The 21185-nt window shown below is 45.4% G+C and overlaps 3 protein-coding genes and 1 long non-coding RNA gene across 6 annotated transcripts in view; 1 reads left to right on the forward strand and 3 right to left on the reverse strand.

The window, feature by feature from the left end:
• The window catches only part of LOC137429101 (uncharacterized), a 70842-nt gene that overhangs the window by 8302 nt on the left and 41355 nt on the right, over nucleotides 1-21185 (forward strand). The gene's annotated exons all lie outside the window — the stretch shown is intronic.
• On the reverse strand, nucleotides 1541-6712 carry LOC137430357 (uncharacterized). The gene is made up of 2 exons (XR_010985037.2): nucleotides 4536-6712; nucleotides 1541-4045 (listed from the first exon to the last, which is right to left on the reverse strand). It is a non-coding gene; the product is annotated as an uncharacterized LOC137430357 (long non-coding RNA).
• Nucleotides 13215-18020, reverse strand: LOC144892743 (uncharacterized). Its single transcript, XM_078781077.1, has 3 exons — nucleotides 17958-18020; nucleotides 15432-16430; nucleotides 13215-15367 (listed from the first exon to the last, which is right to left on the reverse strand). Exons 1-3 carry the CDS (start codon nucleotides 18018-18020, stop codon nucleotides 15209-15211), a joined length of 1221 nt encoding a protein of 406 aa, XP_078637203.1. The 3' UTR covers nucleotides 13215-15208.
• Nucleotides 16895-21185, reverse strand: part of LOC137430355 (protein phosphatase Slingshot homolog 3) — a 69999-nt gene continuing 65708 nt past the window's right edge. For all 3 annotated transcript variants that reach the window (XM_068121160.2, XM_068121159.2, XM_068121162.2), the window contains one exon: nucleotides 16895-19301. In XM_068121160.2, coding sequence (XP_067977261.2) covers nucleotides 18387-19301 — 915 coding nt within the window. In that variant the 3' untranslated portion in view covers nucleotides 16895-18386. The remainder of the gene's footprint in view (nucleotides 19302-21185) is intronic.

Below are 21185 nucleotides of genomic sequence, written 5' to 3' on the forward strand. Positions count from 1 at the left end.
TCTGACATCATTGAGGCTGAGCTTAGATCTACTGTAATCTGTATACACACAGAGGATAACAACAACCCTCCTGCCACTACTGTTCAGAGTGGGTGTACTAGTTGCCTGAAACCAGACCCAGCTGCCCATCAGACTTCTAATTGATATTGAACCAAACCATGAAGACCCTCAGAGATGAATTGTATAATACTGTCGTGTCCCCGGGGTTAAGACCCCTGGGTGACGGATGACCGAAACGAGCTTTAACTCCGAGGTGTACTTCGAACCGTGGTGGGATTATTTCTGGGGAGCGCGGGGCAGGGACCGAAGCCTTACCTGGGACGGACGGCCGACACTGGGTTAATCCGAACCCACAAACAGAAAACGAACAAGACAAGAAAAGTAAAATTCAACAAATAATAATTTAATGAAAATAAATGCAAAGACAATAAAAATGTTGAGGTAAAAACTAATAGTAATAGGCTAAGGTGAGGGACCCTCCAAACGGACTCAATTACAGACACAAGGAGAAATAAAAGAAAATTAAAATGATTTGGTAATCGGCCAGCACTCAGCTTTTCAGTTCAACCGAGGGCTTGTAGTCATCCGTCGCCTCCAAACCACAGCGCGGGAAGCGCACAAAATTGCGCGAAGTCACGCTCCTCGACGTCCCAACGTGAGGTACTTCTCGTGATGCCGACTGCCCCCGAACCTCTCTTGTTCAGTCTCTTTCCACAAGCGCACACGAGCCAGAGCCAGCGACCAAGCCAGAACAAAGCAAAAATGCAACCGCCTCCAACAAACGCCAGGACCAGAAGAAGAGAATGCGACCTCCTTCAACGAATTCCAAGACCAGAAGAAGAGAATGCGACCGCCCTCAACGAATGCCAGCATCAGAAGAGACCAAGATGGCGAGACGGCTTCTTCTTGCTCTCCTAGCTCTCGAATGTTCCACCGCTGATGTCACACTCTGTCCAATCACCGAGCTCTGTTCATCATTCCATGGATTCTTAACCAGTCACAAAGCTTGGGGCGTGGCCTCGCCGTTACGAGTCTTTGGGGGGCGGAGTCTAACCTCTGTTCGGGAATGTTCGGATGACGTCGGGATTTACTTGCCGATCGGCAAATGCTGTTTCTGTCGGCACGGGCGGCGTTGTGAGCGAATGAGTTCATTGTCCGGCCGGCTTAATTTTATAAGAACATCAGGGAAAAATCACGAGGAGGCAATACATACTGGGGATTATCAACCATAAGCCCTATAATTAATTAGCACAAAACCACCCTCCTTATGGCGACATGCAAATTCTTAACCTGAACATTTACCCTGCTTATGCACATCGAGATTGGTTCTTCTTCTTCATGACAATTGGAGCATGCTAATTTATACGGTTCTGACTTTACTAAGGTATTTCATTGTTTACCCCCACAAACGTAACAATACATTCAAGAGCAAGGCGAAGGAGTTGAGTGGACAGAGGAGGCGAAAAATATATATTTTGTGTTGCAGGTTGTGACCACAGCGCAATCATTCTTGATTGACCAGAAAAACACACAAAGCACAATAACTCAACCGATTTTATTAGGGTACCACATGCCTTTCATGCTGTGGAATCCTATTGTTTTGTTAAGATTAATATTACGATTATTTTTATCTCACGTAAAAAGCAGTTCCTGGGAACATGGGATAGCGCGTCGTCCGTCCATCAGTCCGTAAACACTTGCAACTTCTTATCCGAAACCGCTGAAGGGATTGTGATCAAACTTGGCACAAATTATATTTGGTATGTTGTAACTCAAGTTTGTTCACGCATTAAAACATTGGCATCTAAGGGGAACTATTGGGGGTCAAAGTGGGTCCATTTTGACCCCCCCCCCCCCCACCCCCCTCCCAAGTAGGAATTTCTTTTTTCCCCTGAAACTACACACTATTTCGATGAAACCTGACCACAACCTTCATCACCCGTGATGTACTAATGTTTGTTCATAGCATTAAGAAAATCAGAGTCTAAGGGGGTCTAGGCGGGGGGTCACTGTGCGTCCCGAACAGCAGGCATGCAGCTTGCTTGTCCAGCCACGCCGGTAAAACCACAACTCTCCGTCCACGGCTCTTCCGCCTCAAAACCAACAGCAGGTCTCGGAACGCGGCCACTCGCGATGAAGCCTCCTCGTGCATCCGTTCACTCCTCGCCTCGTCATGAAGCCTTTCCTTTCTTCTTCTGCTCTTTCCTTTTCTGCTTTCCTTTCTTCTTCTGCTCTTTCCTTTTCTGCTTTCCTTTCTTCTTCTGCTCTTTCCTTTTCTGCTTTCCTTTCTTCTTCTTTTAACCTTTCCTGGAGTTCTCGTTCCACTCTCCTTTCCTCTGCTTGTTTCTCTTCTCTCCTCTCTTCTGCTTTCCTTTCCTCTTCTTTGATCCGTTCCTGGCTCCGTAATTGCAACTCCAGTTTCCGGAGCTCAACGTCTTCTGGTTCTTCGGGTAGCCACTCCCAGGCTAACTCGTCCCATGTTCCTAATCCCACCATAGACTGTATCACCGTGGTCTGCAACTCTGCCTTCCTCAAATTAGTTCGGACCTCCAAGTTAAAATGTTTGGCCAATTTCAAGAGGTCCGATTTTAGTAATGCTCGGAACTGTGCCTCACTAGGGGTTACCGCAAAGTTCTGTGCCACAAACGCCATGGTGACTACTGGTAACACCTGTTAACCTTCACCCCAGAAATTTCCAACAAAGAAAAGCAACAGTATTACTATTATTGCTATTGTTTTTTTTTGTTGTTGTTTTGTCGGCAGAGCAAAACAATTTTGGGAACGTTGGAAAAGTTTCCACTCTTGGGAATTCTTTCCCGGACTAAAATTTAGAAAATTATATAGATCCCGGACGTAGACCCAATTGCGAATCCGCAAATCGTAATTTGGACGAGCCCCCAATTCTGTTACGTGGTCCTCCCGGTAACTACCTGGTCTTGGTGACCCCCGGACCGTGGGAGGACCCCGCCAGAAAGATATCTGATTTCTATGCTTTCGTAGCGCAATCAATATGAAAGACACAATAATTCAAGTCAATAAGAAACCCCACACCAAGGATCCGGATTACTTAATAATATATTCTCCATCCATCATCAGCAATCAACAATCCATCAACAATCTTACTAAGATGGCCATCTCATATATTTCCCCCCTTTCCCCACTCACGACCCCTCAATGGTCACTGTCCCTCCCAATGTCTCTGGGCCCCTCCAGACCAAGGTGAAGGTCGACTTCTCCGCACACGGGCGGTTGAACGAACCCCTGGCTGACGTGTTCCAAACGTGCACGTCGCGTACCGGGAACAGCTGCTGCAGCGCACACCTCCTTGCAAAGCAAAGCGGGCAAAGCAAAGCGCGGCTTGCAAAGCGCGCAAGGCCCAAGGTGCGACCCATACGCGTCCTTGTAGACGTTGAGGCGAACTGTGCCGGATGCTTGGTTCCGTGCACGAACCCACGGCAACTTGACGTGTAATCGGTAATTACCCCGCGCAGGTAACTCCTTTTGCCAGACGGGCTTTCAAACGCAGCGTCCCCCACGCTGCTCAATATCGACACCGCTCGCGTTGGAGCTGGGCGAGGAAGAAAAAGATCGCCGCTTCTTCCGGTTCACTATCCCGTTTCCGGTCTCCTGTTATCCGCAGGTCCCTGACCACAACCTTCATCACCCGTGATGTACTAATGTTTGTCCATAGCATTAAGAAAATCAGAGTCTAAGGGGGTCTAGGCGGGGGGTCACTGTGCGTCCCGAACAGCAGGCGTGCAGCTTGCTTGTCCAGCCGCGCCGGTAAAGCCACAACTCTCCGTCCACGGCTCTTCCACCTCAAAACCAACAGCACGCACCAGCAAAAGGGCATCTCTAACCCTTTAACCACAACAACCTTTAATAGAATAAACATTAATAAGCAATGACATGAATAGTAACTCCTCTAAATCCGGGATCCGTAACAGTATCCTCCAAGTGATGTCCCTCTCGCCATGCTCCTGGAACAAGGTCGCGGTTCTCATTCTCTGCCCGGTCAAGCTGCTGGTTCTGTAGTCCTGGGTACCTGGAATTTGAATTTGATTTTATTTACTTATAAAGTGCACCTATAATAAAAACATATATTCTAATGCGCTGTACAATAAAAAGTAATATAATGATACATATAACATTTAAGGTAAATCATATAATGTTTATAAGCATAGGCTAAAAGTTAAATTGCATTGTATACCACCTTTAGAACCACCTTTAGAGGCCATTTTTCCCCGCAAGCGGGGGTTGGCCTTTTTCGGGAACTGTGGTTGTTGTTGTTTTTCGGTCCCCTTTTTGAAGCAATGTTTTACGGCCGGATGCCCTTCCTGACGCCAACCCTTTTTGCCGCCTTTAACGACAAGCAGGGAATTACCAGTGAGCTGGTACTCAATTTGCCGACCTCGGAAGGATGACAGGCTGAGTCAACCCCCCTGGCGTTAATTCAGCGATTGACCGGGATTCGAACCCAGGATTAGGATCCTCATTGTATACTGTATAATATATGCTATGTAAACATGAATTACCTGGTCCTCATGAGGTTGTGCAGGATCAAGCATGCTTTGACAATGAGCTTGACAGTGGAGGGGTGATGCTGCATGCTGCATGAATGCTGCTCGTCCTCGTTATGGAGTTCCACCATGAGCTGGTCATACATGCCAAACTGCCGTCGCCTCCCGATCCATGGTCTCACCCAGTTCCTTCTCCTCCGTTCACCTCTTCTTCTCCTGGCTCTATTGGCACGCAACTGGTACAGTGTCAAATCGATGAGGTCATGTTGATGTTGGAGGACAGCTAGTAGGTATTCTTGTCTCAGCCTTGCCGGATCCTCCATCTCTCGGATGACATGGACATCTGCGCACCATGGAGTCTGGAACACTGACGGGTTCCTCCTGTGAACCCCATTTATACCAATTCCCCTAAACGCTGCCAATACGCCATTATACGGTAGCTGTAAGTTAGAAACACGTTCAGTAAGTTCTGTGGTCGTCCAGAAGACGTCAAATACGTCTACATACGTCAATATGCGTTGGAGATACGTTACACATAGGTTCAAAGCACGTTACTCATAGGTTAGAAATAGGTTTCGGGTACGCTAGACATTATCTCGACGTATTTCGACTTACAAGTAACGTGTGTCGACGTGTGTCAACGATCGCCTAACGTGCCTACAACTTATGGCCAGCGTATGCGGAACGTGTGAGTCATACGCTGGCATACGTCGAGAAATTTTGTGCATGCACAAAATTTGTCGACGAGCTCGGCGTACTACGACGTATGCCAGCGTGCTTCAGCGTGCTCTTAACGTATACAAAACTTACCCATAACGTATTCGACGTGTGCCAGCGTATTCGCCAAATTTTTCATACGTCGGCATACGCTGGCTAAAACGTCAAGGTGTGACAGCCCCTTCAGATCTAGGAAATCCTCATCTTCTATGCCCTTTCCCTGTTCCTGGATCCAATCCATCCTGGCAAGTTCAAATCCCCCATAATAAATACTCTTCCTAAACAGAAAACATTACCTCATAACCCTTTGCTTTCAGCCGCTTACCCAAGATCTTGCATCTATTTTTCAAAACCTCCAAGTAAACTAACATCATTTGCTCCTTGGTGTACCACAACCAACGTCTCCCTGCCAAGACCCGATGCAATGTCATTTAACCTTCCTTCAATGTCACCAACTCCTGCTCCTTCAAAACTGCAAAGAACTCTATGTCTACGATCCTTCCTGCAGAATGAAGAATATACATATTTAATAGTTTCATCGCCCACAAAGGTATAGCCTCATCATCTCCCAGACATCATAACTACCTCTCTCTATTGCTGTACCCTCACCACGGCCTACACTCACTGCATAGTCACCACTGCCTGCACTCGCCGCATCCTCACCACTGCCAATCTCCTCAGCAACCTCACGACAACTGTAACCAACTATTCTCTACAAATTATCTATCCATTCCTTCAGCCTAGTCATAACTATCCTCAAGTGGGATATTTCCTCACACTTTTTACAACAGTGAGTACCCTCTGTTTCCTTGATTCCTGATGTGGCCCTCTTTAAGCATACATCACATTTTAGATACTCCTTTTCCTTTCTCCTTCGGTCTCTCCTTTTTCCCCACCCCATCCTCAAAGCTCCAACTGACTTAAACGAGAGGCCTCACCCTGCATCTTCCAATAAACGAATACAAATACCCACTAAACTGCTACAAACACAAATGCAACCTTCAAAGATACAAACCTACAACCCCTCACACAAATCACGACAACAAAAGATGCAAAACAACACAAACCAAGACCGATTGTCTAACAACGGCATAGCTACGCTTGTTTGATACTTTAGTTTAAGAGGATAGGATGACCTAGAGGGGTATACATGTTATTAGTTAGCAAAGAATGGAAGTAATAAAAAAAATTCAATAAAATCTATATTCCTGTGCCACCTTCAGTCGAATGTCAGGAATTGACAGGACGTTCTCTATATTTTCATTCCAAACAGCATCATTCATCATTCCATTCACAAATGAATACTATACTATTAATATATAAAAATATAATGTCAAATCATGATTGTATTGAGATATTATCAAACCAGCGAACCGTCGTCATCTGTTCACTTCCGGATTCGGGAGCAAGGTCCGTGTCGATCGCATTTCAAAATCATAATTGTAGGAGCAGAAGTACCCGGCGTTGCCGGGCGGGGGAGGTGAGGGGAGGCAGAGGGGTGGGGCAGGGAATGGGGGGGAGGGGAGGAGAGGAGGAGGACGAGGGGAGGTGAGGGGACGGGGGGGGTGGGGGGTGTAGGGGGGGGAGGGGTGGGGGGAGGGGTGGGGAGAGGGGGGAGGGGAGGGGAGGAAGGGAAGGGGAGAAGTGGAGCAGTCAGAAGTGGAAGCTCTTTTACGGAGAATTTATATCTTAAAGGGGAGAGGAGGGGGGAAGGAGAGGGGAGGGGAGGAGGGGAGAAGGGGAGGGGGGAGAGGGGGGGAGGGGAGGGGAGAGGAGGGGAGAGAGGGGAGGGGAGGGGAGGAAGGGAAGGGGAGAAGGGGAGCAGTCAGAAGTGGAAGCTCTTTTACGGAGAATTTATATCTTAAAGGGGAGAGGAGGGGGGAAGCAGAGGGGAGGGGAGTAGGGAAGAAGGGGAGGGGGGAGAGGGTAGGGGAGGGGGGAAGGGTGGGGAGAGGGGGAAGGGTGGGGAGAGGGGGAAGGGGAGCAGTCAGAAGTGGAAGCTCTTTTACAGAGAATTTATATTTTAATGGGGGGGAGGGGAGGGGAGGGGGGAAGGGGAGTGGGAGGGGAGGAGGAGGGGGGAGGGGGAGGGGGAAATGAGAGGAGGGAAGGAGGGGGAACGGTGGAGAGAGGGGAGGGGAGGGGTGGAAGGGTAGGAGGGGGAAGGGGAGTGGAGGGGGAGGCAGGAGAGGAAGGGGAGTGGCTCATGTTTCTGAGTGAATGTGGCTCACGTTTGAGTTAAGTGTGATGCCGATCAGGAAGAAAAAGAAGCCATACTACCAAATTCATACACTTCCAGAATTTTGATTTATTTGTATTCAAATGTCTGGTAATTGTTTTGTATTTATTTATGCGAATGTGTAGTTGTGTATAACTGTCATTCATTTAAAAAGGCTTCAGCACCATAGAGCGATTTTTTTTTAAACTCCAAAAAAACGAACTTTTTTTTTCAATTTTTTTTTTTGGCCTACAACACTCCCAGGCACTCACTGATGAACCTCTGAAAGTTTGGTAAAGATCCGTTCAGCCATCTCTGAATAAAACGCAGACACACACACAGACAACTCGTGTTTGTATATATATAAATCTGGATTTAAATTTAATTCAAAATTGATCTAGACGTCTATTCTCTTTCAAACATTCAAACCGACAGAGGTAGTTATTTATCACAGCATCTGTAGAATTTTCACCCTTTTACTCAACTCCGTTTCGCTGTTATTTGGTGGAGCAAAAAAGTCAACTGAGCGTCATAGATATTTAGATTGAGGAATTTCTGAAACCTCCTTACCTACCTTACGACACCCGCTAGGACCCCAAAACGTTCCACATAAGGTTATGATGTTTCCTTTTAGTAAAATATGCAACTGTAATGATTACTAAACACTGTTCCCTGTCATGTTCCCTCACCTCACCTCCCGAGACAAAGAATTATATATTGATTTCCACTCTCCACAAAGACACCACTCTCCTCCCGGACACGTGCTTGTTCGCTCTCCTCCTCATCTCGGCTTGTGCCCCGCCCCCTGTATCTCGTTTTCTTCCGCCTCTGCTCCTTCCTTCTCAAATCCACGTTCTTGCTTGGAGACTTTTCCCGGATTTTTTTTTTTTTTTTTTTTTTTCATGGTTCTGTTTGGATATTGTTGGAATATGTTTAAACCGCAGCCGTGATGCTGACGCCCCCCCCCCCCTCCCCCCAGAATTTACATGTTTTAAACGTTTCCCAGTGTGTACCCTGGTCAGAATAGGTACACCGTATCCCTGCGTGTCGTAAGAGACGACTAAGAGGGTTGGCGTCAGGAAGGGCATCCGGCCATAAAAACATTGCCTCAAAAAGAGAACTATGACAATCACAAGTACATATGGGCAGGGTACAGCCCGAAGTGGAGATCGGTTTCTGAGGTTTGGGACATGAATGTAGGGACAATGACAGGGAGATCAGGAGAAGTGGTGGAAGTATTGGTCAGAAGAAGAGTGGACATATGTTGTGTGCAAGAGACGAGATGGAAGGGAAGTGGTGTGAGAATGGTGAAGGGTAGGCAGGGACAGAAATACAAGTTTGTGTGGCAAGGGTGCCCGGAGGGCGTGAATGGTGTTGGTGTCCTGTTTTCTGAGGAGTTTGTAGACAGTGTGGTGAGTGTGACTAGAGTGAGTGATAGGTTGATGATGGTGAAAATGATGATTGGAAAGCTCTTGGTGAACGTCATCTCGGGATATGCTCCGCAGGTTGGTCGAAGCGATGAAGAGAAGGACAGGTTCTGGTGTGCGATAGAGAAGCTGATGGAAAACGTGAAAGATGAGGAAGTTGTTGTGGTGGGAGGAGACCTAAATGGACATGTGGGAAGGAGTATGGACGGTTTTGAGGGAGTTCATGGGGGTTACGGATATGGTGTGAGAAATGGAGAAGGTGAAAGGATTTTGGAGTTTGCTGATGGAGCTGATTTGTTGATTTGTAATACTCAGTTCCAGAAAGAGGACAATAAGCTTGTTACATACACGTCAGGTGGGTCGACGACAACCGTTGACTACCTGATGGTGCGTAGGCGAGATAGGGGGCACCTCCGGGACACAAAGGTGATCCCGGGGGAGGAGGCTGTTTCACAGCACCACTTGGTTGTCTGCGACATAAGGGTGAAAGGTGCGAGGAGAGCTCGGCGGGTGAAGTACCAACCGAGAATGAAGGTGTGGAGGTTGAAAGAGGTGACAGTAAGGGAGGCATTAAAAGAGAGGCTGAGTAGGGTAGAGGATGATGTGGTTGAGCTTGCAAGTGGTTGGATGTCAATGAAAGCTTGTCTGTTGGGAGCCGTTGGTGAGGTATGTGGATGGACAAAAGGACCACCGAGGCACTCGGAAACATGGTGGTGGGATGTTGAAGTTGGAAAGAGGATTGACGAGAAGAGGAAGAAGTTCAAAGAGTGGCAGAAGGCGAAGGGTACGGGAGCAGAAACAGCAGAGCATGAACGTTATAAGGCAGCCAGGAAGGCTGCAAAGAAAGAGGTAGCAAAGGCGCAGGAGGCATGTAGGAAAATGTTCGGAGAACGCTTGGATTCGGAAGAGGGTCAGAAAGCAGTATTCAGGATTGCAAAGCACATAGCGAAAGAGAGGTGTGATGTGATGGGGGTGAGTTGCTTGAAGGATGAAGTGGGACAAATCGTTGTCGACCCAGATGGAATTAAAGGAAGATGGAAAAGATATATGGAAATGCTGTTGAATACAGAGAATGAATGGGATGGCAACATAGAGAGTAACCCAGTTTTAGGACCGGCAGAGAAGATAACTGAGAAGGAAGTTGCGGAAGCGATAAAAGCAATGAAGAGTGGAAAAGCGGGAGGGCCGACGGGAGTTGTGGGAGATATGTTGAAGGCAGCAGGAAGTTGGGGTGTGAAGAGAATGACAGAGATCTGTAATCTGGTGGTGAAAGAAGGCCGCATTCCAGTGGATTGGGAACTGAGTACCCTCGTCCCTCTATACAAGGGGAAAGGTGACCCTCTGGAGTGTGGCTCGTACCGAGCGATAAAGTTATTGGAGCATGGAATGAAGGTATTGGAAAGGGTGTTGGAAAGGAGGATAAGGAAGAAAGTGAAGATCGACGAAATGCAGTTTGGATTTATGCCAGGAAGAGGAACGACAGATGCGCTTTTCATTGTGAGGCAGTTGCAGGAGAAGTACATGGATAAGAGGAAGAAGTTGTTTTTTGGGTTTGTTGATCTGGAGAAAGCATTCGATAGGGTTCCACGCAAAGTATTGACATGGGCATTGAGGAAGTTAGGAGTGGAGGAATGGTTGATCAGAGTAGTGATGGCAATGTACAAAAGAGCACGCACAGCTGTAAGGACGAAGGACGGGAACAGTGGTGAGTTTGAGGTGAAGGTGGGAGTGCATCAGGGGTCGGTACTAAGTCCACTACTATTTGTAGCTGTGATGGAGGTGCTGGCTCAGAACGTAAAGGAGGGTTTACCGTGGGAGTTGTTGTATGCAGATGATCTGGTGTTGATTGCGGAAAGTATGGATGGACTGAAGGAAAAGATGAACAAGTGGAAGGAATGTATGGAGACAAAAGGTCTGAAGGTGAATATCGGAAAGACAAAGGTGATGGCAAGTGGTAAAGCATGTGGTGAGGTGGAAAGAACTGGGAAGTGGCCGTGTGCTGTGTGCAGGAAGGGTGTCGGAGTGAACTCCATTCAGTGTACAATGTGCGCTGAGTGGGTTCATCAAAAATGTAGTGGTCTGAGAGGGTCATTAACCAGTGTGGCAGCTACATTCAAATGTAAGGTGTGCGCAGAGGGAGCTGCAGATGGAGGAAATGTTGAGTTGGATCTTGGAGATGGCGTGAAGCTGGAAGGTGTGAAAACATTTTGCTACCTCGGAGACATGCTGAATGGAGAAGGTGGATCAGACTCGGCAACGGTTGCTCGAGTGAGATGTGCATGGAAGAAGTTTCGGGAACTGAGTGGCGTGCTGATGAGGAGGAGAGTGTCGCTGAAGCTGAAGGGAAAGGTGTATGCTGCATGTGTGAGAAGTGTTATGATTTATGGGAGCGAGACATGGGTAATGAACGTAGAGCAGCAACGAAGGCTGGAAAGGGTGGAAATGCGAATGGTTCGATGGATGTGCGGAGTATCGTTGAGAGAGAGGAGGACAAATGATGAATTGCGAAAGATGATGGGAATATTGCCTGTGATTGATGCTGTGAAGAGGAACAGGTTGAGATGGTTTGGTCATGTATTGAGGAAGGATGAAAGTGACTGGTTGAGAAGAGTGATGGAAGTTAATGTAGAAGGAAGTAGAGGACGGGGAAGACCGAGAAAGACTTGGCTAAAGATGGTGGAAGAAGAAATGCGGGCAAGGGGGTTAACAAGGAGAGATGCAGAAAATAGGGCAAAATGGAGAAGATTGTCATGGGGACCGCAAGGCTAACCCCCGCTCTAGCAGGGAAAATTGCCTTAAAATGCATGTTGTTGTTGTTGTTGTTCCCTGTCATGTGCCCAGATCGTCAGTTCTGATTAGTGGATGTTTGTGACGGACATACATACATACAGACAAACGCTGTTCCAGACGGCATTACCCAATGGATCGGACTACGCCGTAAAAACACATCTTGATCTGGTGAAGGAGTTGGCATAACTGGAGGATGGACGTTATCGGACGTCCCATTTGCCAGCATTTGTTGTTAGACGTTAAAGATCTCATGACGTCCTTAGCAAAGAGCGGCGAGATATTTCCGGCACCATGACGAAATTGCAAATTCACGCCCTAACCAACAGAGGGCATTGATTGCATCAGCGGCACAGCCATTCCATGAACAGCCTCAGCCCATGATACTACCCCACAGCTTTGTGCTGCATACAAATGAAGAAGAGGATTGTATCGACGTTTTAACATAAAACATATAACCAATGATGGTCAGATGCCCCCAAGCAGGGTGAAACCCACCTGGGCAAGTTGAAGTTGTCTCATGGGGTACTTATTACACCTTGTAGGATTTTAATAAGATCTGTTGAAACTGCCTCTGCGAGTGCAGGTTTGACACTTTCCGTTCAGTCCAAAAGGCAAGCTACCCAAGGGCATTCTAAACCCAAAGGAGAACTACCTTTCTAAACTGCGATTTGGATTTCAAGACCTTCAATGTAACGTGTTGCATGTCCCTCGTGAAATAGCTTGTTCACCAACTAACAGATTCAACACTAAATAAAGTTTAAAACATGCAGGTGATACAGCGAGTTTGGTAATATGTTCTAAAATGGCAGCAGATTGACAAAACTAGAGCTTCCAGGGAAGCAGAACTCAACTGAACTGACTGGATAACTTTAAAGTAGGTCGGGTCTCACATGCCAAGTTTGATGAAAATTCGTCAATATATGTGGACGCTAGATTGTTAACGTCGTTTCGGAGCTGAAAACAATATGGCGGCCTATGGCGGCCATTTTGTGACAGATCGGGTTGACATGCGATAGCAACCAACCTTGTGTGGTAAGAGTCTCACACACCAAGTTTGATCAAAATCCATAAATATTTGTGGACGTTAAAGTCTTAACGTCGTTTCGGAGCTGAAAACAATATGGCGGCCTATGGCGGCCATTTTGTGACAGATCGGGTTGACATGCGATAGCAACCAACCTTGTGTGGTAAGAGTCTCACACACCAAGTTTGATCAAAATCCATAAATATTTGTGGACGTTAAAAGTCTTAACGTCGTTCCGGGGCTGAAAACAATATGGCGACCTAATGGCGGCCATTTTGTGACGGATCGGGTTGGAATGCAATAGCAACAACCTACCTTGTGTGGTAAGGGTTAAACATTCTAAGTTTGATCAGAATCGGTTGATATTTGTGGACGCTGGAGTGTTAACGTCGAAAAGTTAACGGACGACAGACGACAGACGCCGGAGGGTTCAGTATGTGATGAACTCAACTGGACTGGACGGTAGTCCAGTTGAGTTAAAAACAACAACAACAACAACAACAACAACAACAACAACACACTTTCAATCTTGGCACAGACATTTTATTCACAGAGAAGTAAATCTGTAAGGATTCGGAACAATGTTGCCATTGCAAATAAAAGATTATTTGGAAAATATCTTAGTTGCACATATAACATGAACAGCATGAAACATTCAGGCGATCACAGTGTGAAGGCATGGGGTTCAAGGGATCATGAGAATCACAGTGTGAAGGCATGAGTGCATGTACGAAAGTCTCACTAGATAAGGTTTTACTTCAAACTAAACGATGTATTACCAAAAAAATGCAGGTATTTATCACATTAATGACGTCATTAAAGCTGTATGGTTCATTTCAAAGGCAGCCACAAAAAAGGTCCTCATAACATACAATGGTAAATCATGAGAAGCATGCATGTTAACCTGTTTCCAGTTAATATCTGTACAAGTATGAAAACATACAGATAAAGAAAAAAATAAAAAATAAAAAAATAAAGATAAGATAAAGAAATGGGGTGGGGAAGGGGGTCGCATACTTTATGGCAGCCGAACATCACCATCAATACTTTGGAAAGAGCATCAGTGCCGCAAGGGTTATGCTGGGCGGTTTGCCGTTGCCTTACCAGCAATCTGTAATTTGTTCAGGGTGCAGGCGATAACTCGCCTACTCTTCGCTAAAGACACCGCGGAATCTTTAACGTCCGCATCACCTTCTTGATGGATGGCACACACATGCGAAACACCAAGGATGACAGTTTATAGCCGGGTCGAGATTCAAACCCAGGCTAGACGGCTTCTGCCAGGCAATGGCGGCCTATAGTCAGACATTTAGTCCTTTAAACAAAGCAGCAAATGAAAAAAAAAAAAATTAAAATCAATGCTGGAAGGTGTTAGCCATGTGCAGATTATTTGCAAGAAGATTCAAACGAATTTAAACAGCCACTTGCACTTTGAACTCCAAAAATTAATGACAACATGAATTTTAATTTGCAGCTCCACCACTTCCAGAAAATTGCCTTTTCATTTACAACACAGGACATAAACAAGAAGCAAAAGATTACCGATTAACACAATATATTTATTTATTTTATAAAGCTCAATTGGAATGCATAGGTTTCATTAATAAACTCAGAATGAAAATAGCGTTTATAGGACTTGTTACCATCAATGATGCAACTGGACCCAGAGTACTTACTCATATAACATGAGTAGTGTGTGTGTGTGTGTGTGTGTGTGTGTGTGTGTGTGTGTGTGTGTGTGTGTGTGTGTGTGTGTGTGTGTGTGTGTGTCAGCAGTTTATCCACGAGACTATTGCAGCATAGAGTCGTAAATCGATGTGCTGTGCTGTCTGGTTTTGAGCTGGTTCCTTTGAGGACCACGTGCTTGTGTATACACCAGGTCAGGGGGGGGATGGTTTGAAAAAAAAAAAAAATCAAATTTGAGAAAAAGAAAAGGATTCAGAATCAGGAGAGAGAAGGAAAGGGGCATTTGGGAAGAAATAGGAGAGAGCGCATTAACTAAACAGGTGTGTATGGAGCATACCGAGGCAAAATTACCACCATAATGCCGACGCAATAAATATAAATCCCCCTTTGAATCACATAACGCCTACATACAACATGAAAAACTTGGAATTATCTGCATATCTTAACTCTTGTAGATCAAATTAAGTATTATCCTGCACATTTGAAGGACATTTGCAGCACACATCTCACCCACCTATTCAAGTGGTAAAGTTGTGGTTGACTGACAATACTGACACTGTACAGCTCTTCATATGGTTGGCAAGCAGGAATACAGACTGCAGCAACTGTAGCAACTTGTGTGACTGTAAAGTCTGCCTGTTACAGTAAACCTGTGTCATTCAAGACGCTTTGACAACCTGTAATAGACCAATACCATTTTAAACATAAAATACAGGTGAACTCCATTACAAAAAAGTTTAAATATAATGAAAGCTACTTTTAGTGGCCAATTCCGTATTAATTAACAACTTTCAACTCTCGGAAATGAATGCTTTTTTCTGCAGGATCAACATTCATGGAAGAGCAAAGTGACAGTGAAGGCAACTCTTGGACACAACAAGCAGGGGAATGAACAAACAGGAAGACGAGAGACGAGAGACGAGAGACGAGAGAGAGAGAGAGAGAAACAGAAAAAGGAGAGAGAGATAGAGAGATAGAGGTAGAGGTAGAGGTAGAGGTAGAGGTAGAGGTAGAGGGAGAGAGAGAGAGAGAGAGAGAGAGAGAGAGAGAGAGAGAGAGAGAGAGAGAGAGAGAGAGAGGTAGAGAGATAGAGGTAGAGATAGAGAAAGAAAAAGGAGAGGGAGAGAGAGATAGAGAGATAGAGGTAGCGGTAGAGATAGAGAAAGAGAAAAAGGAGAGAGATAGAGAGATAGAGGTAGAGATAGAGAAAAAGGAGAGAGAGAGATAGAGAAAAAGGAGAGAGAGAGATAGAGAAAAAGGAGAGAGAGAGATAGAGAAAAAGGAGAGAGAGATAGAGAAAAAGGAGAGAGAGAGATAGAGAAAAAGGAGAGAGAGATAGAGAAAAAGGAGAGAGAGAGAGAGAGAGGGAGAGAGAGAGAGAGAGAGAAAAAAAAAAAGGAGACAGAGAGATAGAGAAAAAGGAGAGAGAGAGATAGAGAAAAAGGAGAGAGAGAGAGAGAAAAAAAAAGGAGAGAGAGAGACAGAGAAAAAGGAGAGAGAGAGATAGAGAGAGATAGAGAGAGATAGAGAGAGTTAGAGAGAGAGAGAGAGAGAGAGAGAGAGAGAGAGAGACATGTAGCGATAGAGAAAAAGGAGAGAGGGAGAGAGAGGTAGAGAGAGAGATAGAGAAAGAGAAAAAGGAGAGCGAGAGAGCGAGAGCGAGAGCGAGATAGAGAGCGAGATAGAGAAAGAGAAAGAGAAAAAGGAGAGAGGGATAGAGAGATAGAGGTAGAGGTAGAGATAGAGATAGAGGCAGAGATAGAGAAAAAGGAGAGGGAGAGAGAGAGATAGAGAGATAGAGGTAGAGGTAGAGATAGAGAAAAAGGAGAGAGGGAGAGATAGAGAGATAGAGGTAGAGATAGGGATAGAGGCAGAGATAGAGATAAAGGAAACACTACAACCTGCAAGCAAGATAAAATGGTTGGGATAGGTATGGTTAATGGGGTTAATAAATAATGTGCGTACGGATGGGGAACGACACAAGATGGCAGTGCATCACCTAATTGACTCCCTGGAGGCCGAGAGGGAAGTGTCGGACAGCCCAACCTCTAAAATTGTTCCACATATGGGAGACGTGAGGAATCAGATTGTTGAGGTGTGCAGTCAAGCTTGATTTTGAAAGTTTAACCAGAAGGTCAGAAGACATAGAGCAGAGGATGCAATACCAGAGGAGACGAGGTGAAAACACAGAGGCCACTGATCTACCAGCGATGCGAGAACATCAGAACTTGTGCTTCAGCCTCATCGCTGGAGATTCCGATAATTTTGAGAGCTTTAGATTCCACAGAATCCAGGACAGACAGATATGATCCTGGGGCACCAGCCCATAGAGAAGAGCAGCACTACATTGAGCTATGGACAAAGGCCTTATAGACGGTACATAGTTCCAAGAAAAGACTTAGAAAGCCGAAGGATGTCCATGGCTGGCTTTGAAGGATAGCCCTGCTATATTGGCCGCCCAGCAGAGGTCATGACTGATGGGGAGGCCCAAACATTTAGGACACAGAACCTCTTCCAGTAGCTGACCATTTATTTTATAGCAATCCGTTCAGTCTTTGCAAGGGAGGTCAAACTCTATGCTATCGTCAGTGAGTTAAACGGCATTTATGGTGAAATGGAAAATGCAGGTCACATCGTGCAAGGCTTCAATGTCGATTTTTAAAATTCAATTTGTTAAAGTGATGCTATGGCAGTGTCTCACATCAGCGAGGGGGGCGGTGGGGTCAGGGGGGCGGGGGAGAGTGTCGGATGTTGCTTTTAATGAATACTTGACGCAACAACCAGTCCATTAAATGCTTCTGTTCATGACAACTACAAACGTTGCTTGTTAATTGCTTTTGGCCCGAACTTGTAAACTGTACATACATGCATAGACTAAGATCTTGCAACTGACTGGGGTAATGGGTGGTGTGGGGCTGGGGGCAGAGGGCACTCTGGATGTGTGTGTGTGTGTGTGTGTGTGTGTGTGTGTGTGTGTGTGTGTGTGTGTGTGTGTGTGTGTGTGTGTGTGTGTGTGTGTGTGTGTGTGTGTGTGTGTATGCGCTCATGTGTGCATATTGGGGTCAACCTCCCCAACTTTCGCTGACTGGGCACAAACATACAGACCCTGTTAAACTTTTAGAGATCATAAGGGTAATGAACCACAAATGCCCAGCTGAAACTGCAACCAATATACATTCTCCATCACCTAATCAGCAAAAGATGATTACAAGTATACATTTTAAACGAGTGTGTGTGTGTGTGTTTGTGAGCGCGTGCATATTTTCTTACTTTATCTATTAACTTATATGATGGATGTAAATAAAAGTGAAGTGCTAACATACATCAAGCTGACAAAATAACCCATGTGCAAAGATGGCACTTTGGTGTCAGCACAACAAAGCAGTGCAAGTTGAATGCTTGGAGACAGGGGAGGAAGAAGAGGAAGGGTGAAGGAGGAGGAGGAGGAAAGGGAGGGTTGGGGGAGGAAAACATGGAGAAGTATTTTAAACAAAATATATGTAACTTTGGGGTTAAAATCCAAGATGGACAGCATTGGCACAGACAGAGTGCAACATGAAAGCGCATCCTTTTGCCGGACAAAGAGGCTTGAGGTGGTCCTCAAGAGATTGTGCACCTTCGGTCACGGTCACGCGCATGGTGGATCCATGCACAGTGTACATATTGTTGAGGATGTCAAAGTGAGCACAGAAAAAGCATTAAAATGTTTAAAAACTGATTTTCAACGATGAATAAATGTTTTAAAAGAGCTGTAATTTCTGCACCCACAGTTATGTTCTCTGAACAATTTCCACACAAGGCCTCTCAAAGAGCTATCAGGAGTATTTCAGCTGGCAGTATTCAAAATGATCGTGTGGATAGCCCAATATCGTGCCTGTCATTGTGTCGGTCGTCAAGATCAATCCGGTCCTGATGGTTCAAATTGAAGCCATTTTTTGCACAAAGCACACTCGTCTCATTTTAGGGTCAGAGGTCACCCCTTTAACCAATACGATCTCCTATACTCATTGAGGATTTGACATGTCAGTGCTAATTATTGGTAGAAGGCACAGCCTGGAGAGCGAAGATGAAAGCTTCCGGTGAGACAATCGTGTAAGGCCTACAGATTGCATCAGCTTCTCACGTCCTCGACTTCTATTTGACATCCCCACATCCAAATCACCCTCCCTCCATTGCGTAAACAAGCACCCGTCACTTGCACTGCGTGTCAGTGGCTGTTCTGCTACCGCGATATTGCTACCATTTTTCACTGAAGGACAGGGCACAAGCAGGCTAGAATCAGCAGATCCTGGCATATCTAGTTCCATGAATTGTTGATTCCGTTCTTGGACCACCCCAGTACCACTCATCTTTGCCAGCAGGTTTTCATGAGGTATGGAAGCCGCACCTTTTGTGACGGTCACACTCAATCCTTCAACATTCACGTCATTCCCACCACCTTCAGTGCTGTCTTTATCATCATTATAAAAATGGAACGTCGATCCATCTTCGCTACTTCCCATTACAACCTTCTCCGATTTACAATCAAGTTCGTCGGCAACACCATTTGAGTACAACCCTTTGTGCCCCTTTTGTAGCTGCTGCTCCTCCTCCTCTTCCTCCCTGGGTTCCCAATGCGCAGCCTGACGGTGGACCAAGCCTGCTTTGCGGAGCTGTATGATCGACTGCTGGTGGTTAAAGCAGGAAGACTTTGTTAACTCTTCCTTATTTTCCTCATTTTTTTCGCTCCCCTTCTCAAACACGTCCTCTTCATCCATGCTGCGTGACCAGCTGGATCCAGAACTGGCAATCTGAGAGAGTGAGGGAGGTCTACGAGTCCCACCAGAGATCTCTGCTCCCTCAACCTGATGTTCACAGTCACCTCTCGAGTCTTCACTCCTCTCAAGGCGTTGCTCAATCTTCGCTGCTGTTAGTTTTATCTGAAGAAAATAGAGAATGTGATACAAGAAAAAATATAAAAATAAAAATATATAAGACACACATACACAATTAGTACCAAGAAAACTCCTATAGTCAGTGAGGTCTATCCTCTTTTGGCTGCATCCCCTCTGCATGGAATTCAACAAACATCGCTACCGTCCACAATAAAATGCAAAAACAGACCCTACCAACTATAGGCCATTGAGTTTGCTTCTAATTAATTACAAGTAAGGTCGTGGAATGTATCAATGCAGTCATGGAATTTATTTTCCTGTGGTGCTGTGGATACCAGCAACATTGCCAGACTCTGTGGTTTAATGGTCAGTGCATCCGCTCCGAGTATGGGAGGGTAGGCGGTCAAAACCCTGGGCGAATCATACTAAACACTTAAACGTGGTATGTGCTGCTTCATTGCTTCACATCACTGGTTTTGCCCAATTTGTTGCCCTGCTACCCCGCCGTTAAGTTAACCTAGCTTTTCCATGAGCCTCGCTTTTGTAAGAAAGGGAAAATAAATAATAATTTAAAAAACGTGAACTGCAGGTCAAATAACATGTATAAGGCGAAACACATTTGGGGGGGGGGGGGGGGATGAAGCCACAGTGGTACATTGTGCTCACCCCCACTGTACACTAAGAGGTGGCCATATTTTGAGCAGAGGAGGTAGGGTAAGGGAATGTGCGTGGGGTCGTGGCAATTTTCAATGGAACGCATATTTTTTATAATGAAATGACACGGCATCATAAAGGGATCAAGTTGTAAAATCACCTTTCTTTCCACTAGCACACCCGCTCACTATGGGAGCGGCAGGAAGGGTCATTCCTCTTTGGGGTATATAGATTACAGTCGATCTATGGTCGGATATCAAGAACATTGGGTGTGTATTCATTTACCAAGTTTCTTGTGAAGAGATAGCCAAGTGGTTTAAGCATTCGAGCAAGCATTGCATTTAACCGTTAAGGAACGGCTGGCTTGTCAAGTGCTAGCTACCTGCTTGGTAAATGAGCACAACCAGGTCTTCCTCCCTTTCAGTTTCGTATTAAACAGCAGGAGCGAGTTTCAAAAGTTCTCCACGAAAAATGCCACGGTAGCAGCAGAAAGGGCCTTGGTATTAATCCAACATTTGTGGGGTACAGTCACGTGAAAAAGTAAGCACACCCCATGTAAAGTTTTGACTTTTTCAACATATTTCAACATTCAGCTATTTGATCTTCATTTCAACAATATTGATAGATAAAGGTGATATAATATAACAAATATCATGAAACATTTACATTTTGTAGTCCATTGTATCATTTAAATAAACATAAATGCAAATTTCGCATGTGGAAAAAGTAAGTACCACCACTCTTTGCGAAGAGTAGGCAAAAAAAGAAGAATCCCCCTGATAGGCCGGATCTCGATCCAGACGTGAACCAAAACCTAATGGTCTTGTTCTTGTCGCTGAACCAAACGAGATCGTTTCAGTTATTTCCTTAAAACCTCCCTCAAAACCTATCTGTTTCACAAGTCTTTCAAAGTCTAAGTCCTGTTTTCCCTTTGGTTTGAGGTGGGACAGAGATCGAGAGTATGTCTGTGTACATGTGCGGGGGAGGGAGAGGAGGAGGAGGGGGAGTACACATCTGTGGGTTTTGAATGGGGAGGGAGAGGAATAGGGCAAGAGTGAAGAGGTGTCTGTGTGTGTGTATGTTTGTGTATGTGTGTGCGGTGTGTGTGCGTTCGCATGATAATGTAAAGCGCCATGAGGGTCGTTAACTCTGCTTGATGGGGCTATATAAGACTCCTTTATTAATATTATTATTATTATTATCCACCTAATTTTGTCATAACTTGTCTACAACTTTTTGAGATATTGTGCTATATATATATCGTTTTTAGCCCCT

The sequence above is a fragment of the Myxine glutinosa genome, chromosome 6 (genome assembly GCF_964187855.1).
Source record: "Myxine glutinosa chromosome 6, kmMyxGlut1.1, whole genome shotgun sequence".
Taxonomy (NCBI): domain Eukaryota; kingdom Metazoa; phylum Chordata; class Myxini; order Myxiniformes; family Myxinidae; genus Myxine; species Myxine glutinosa.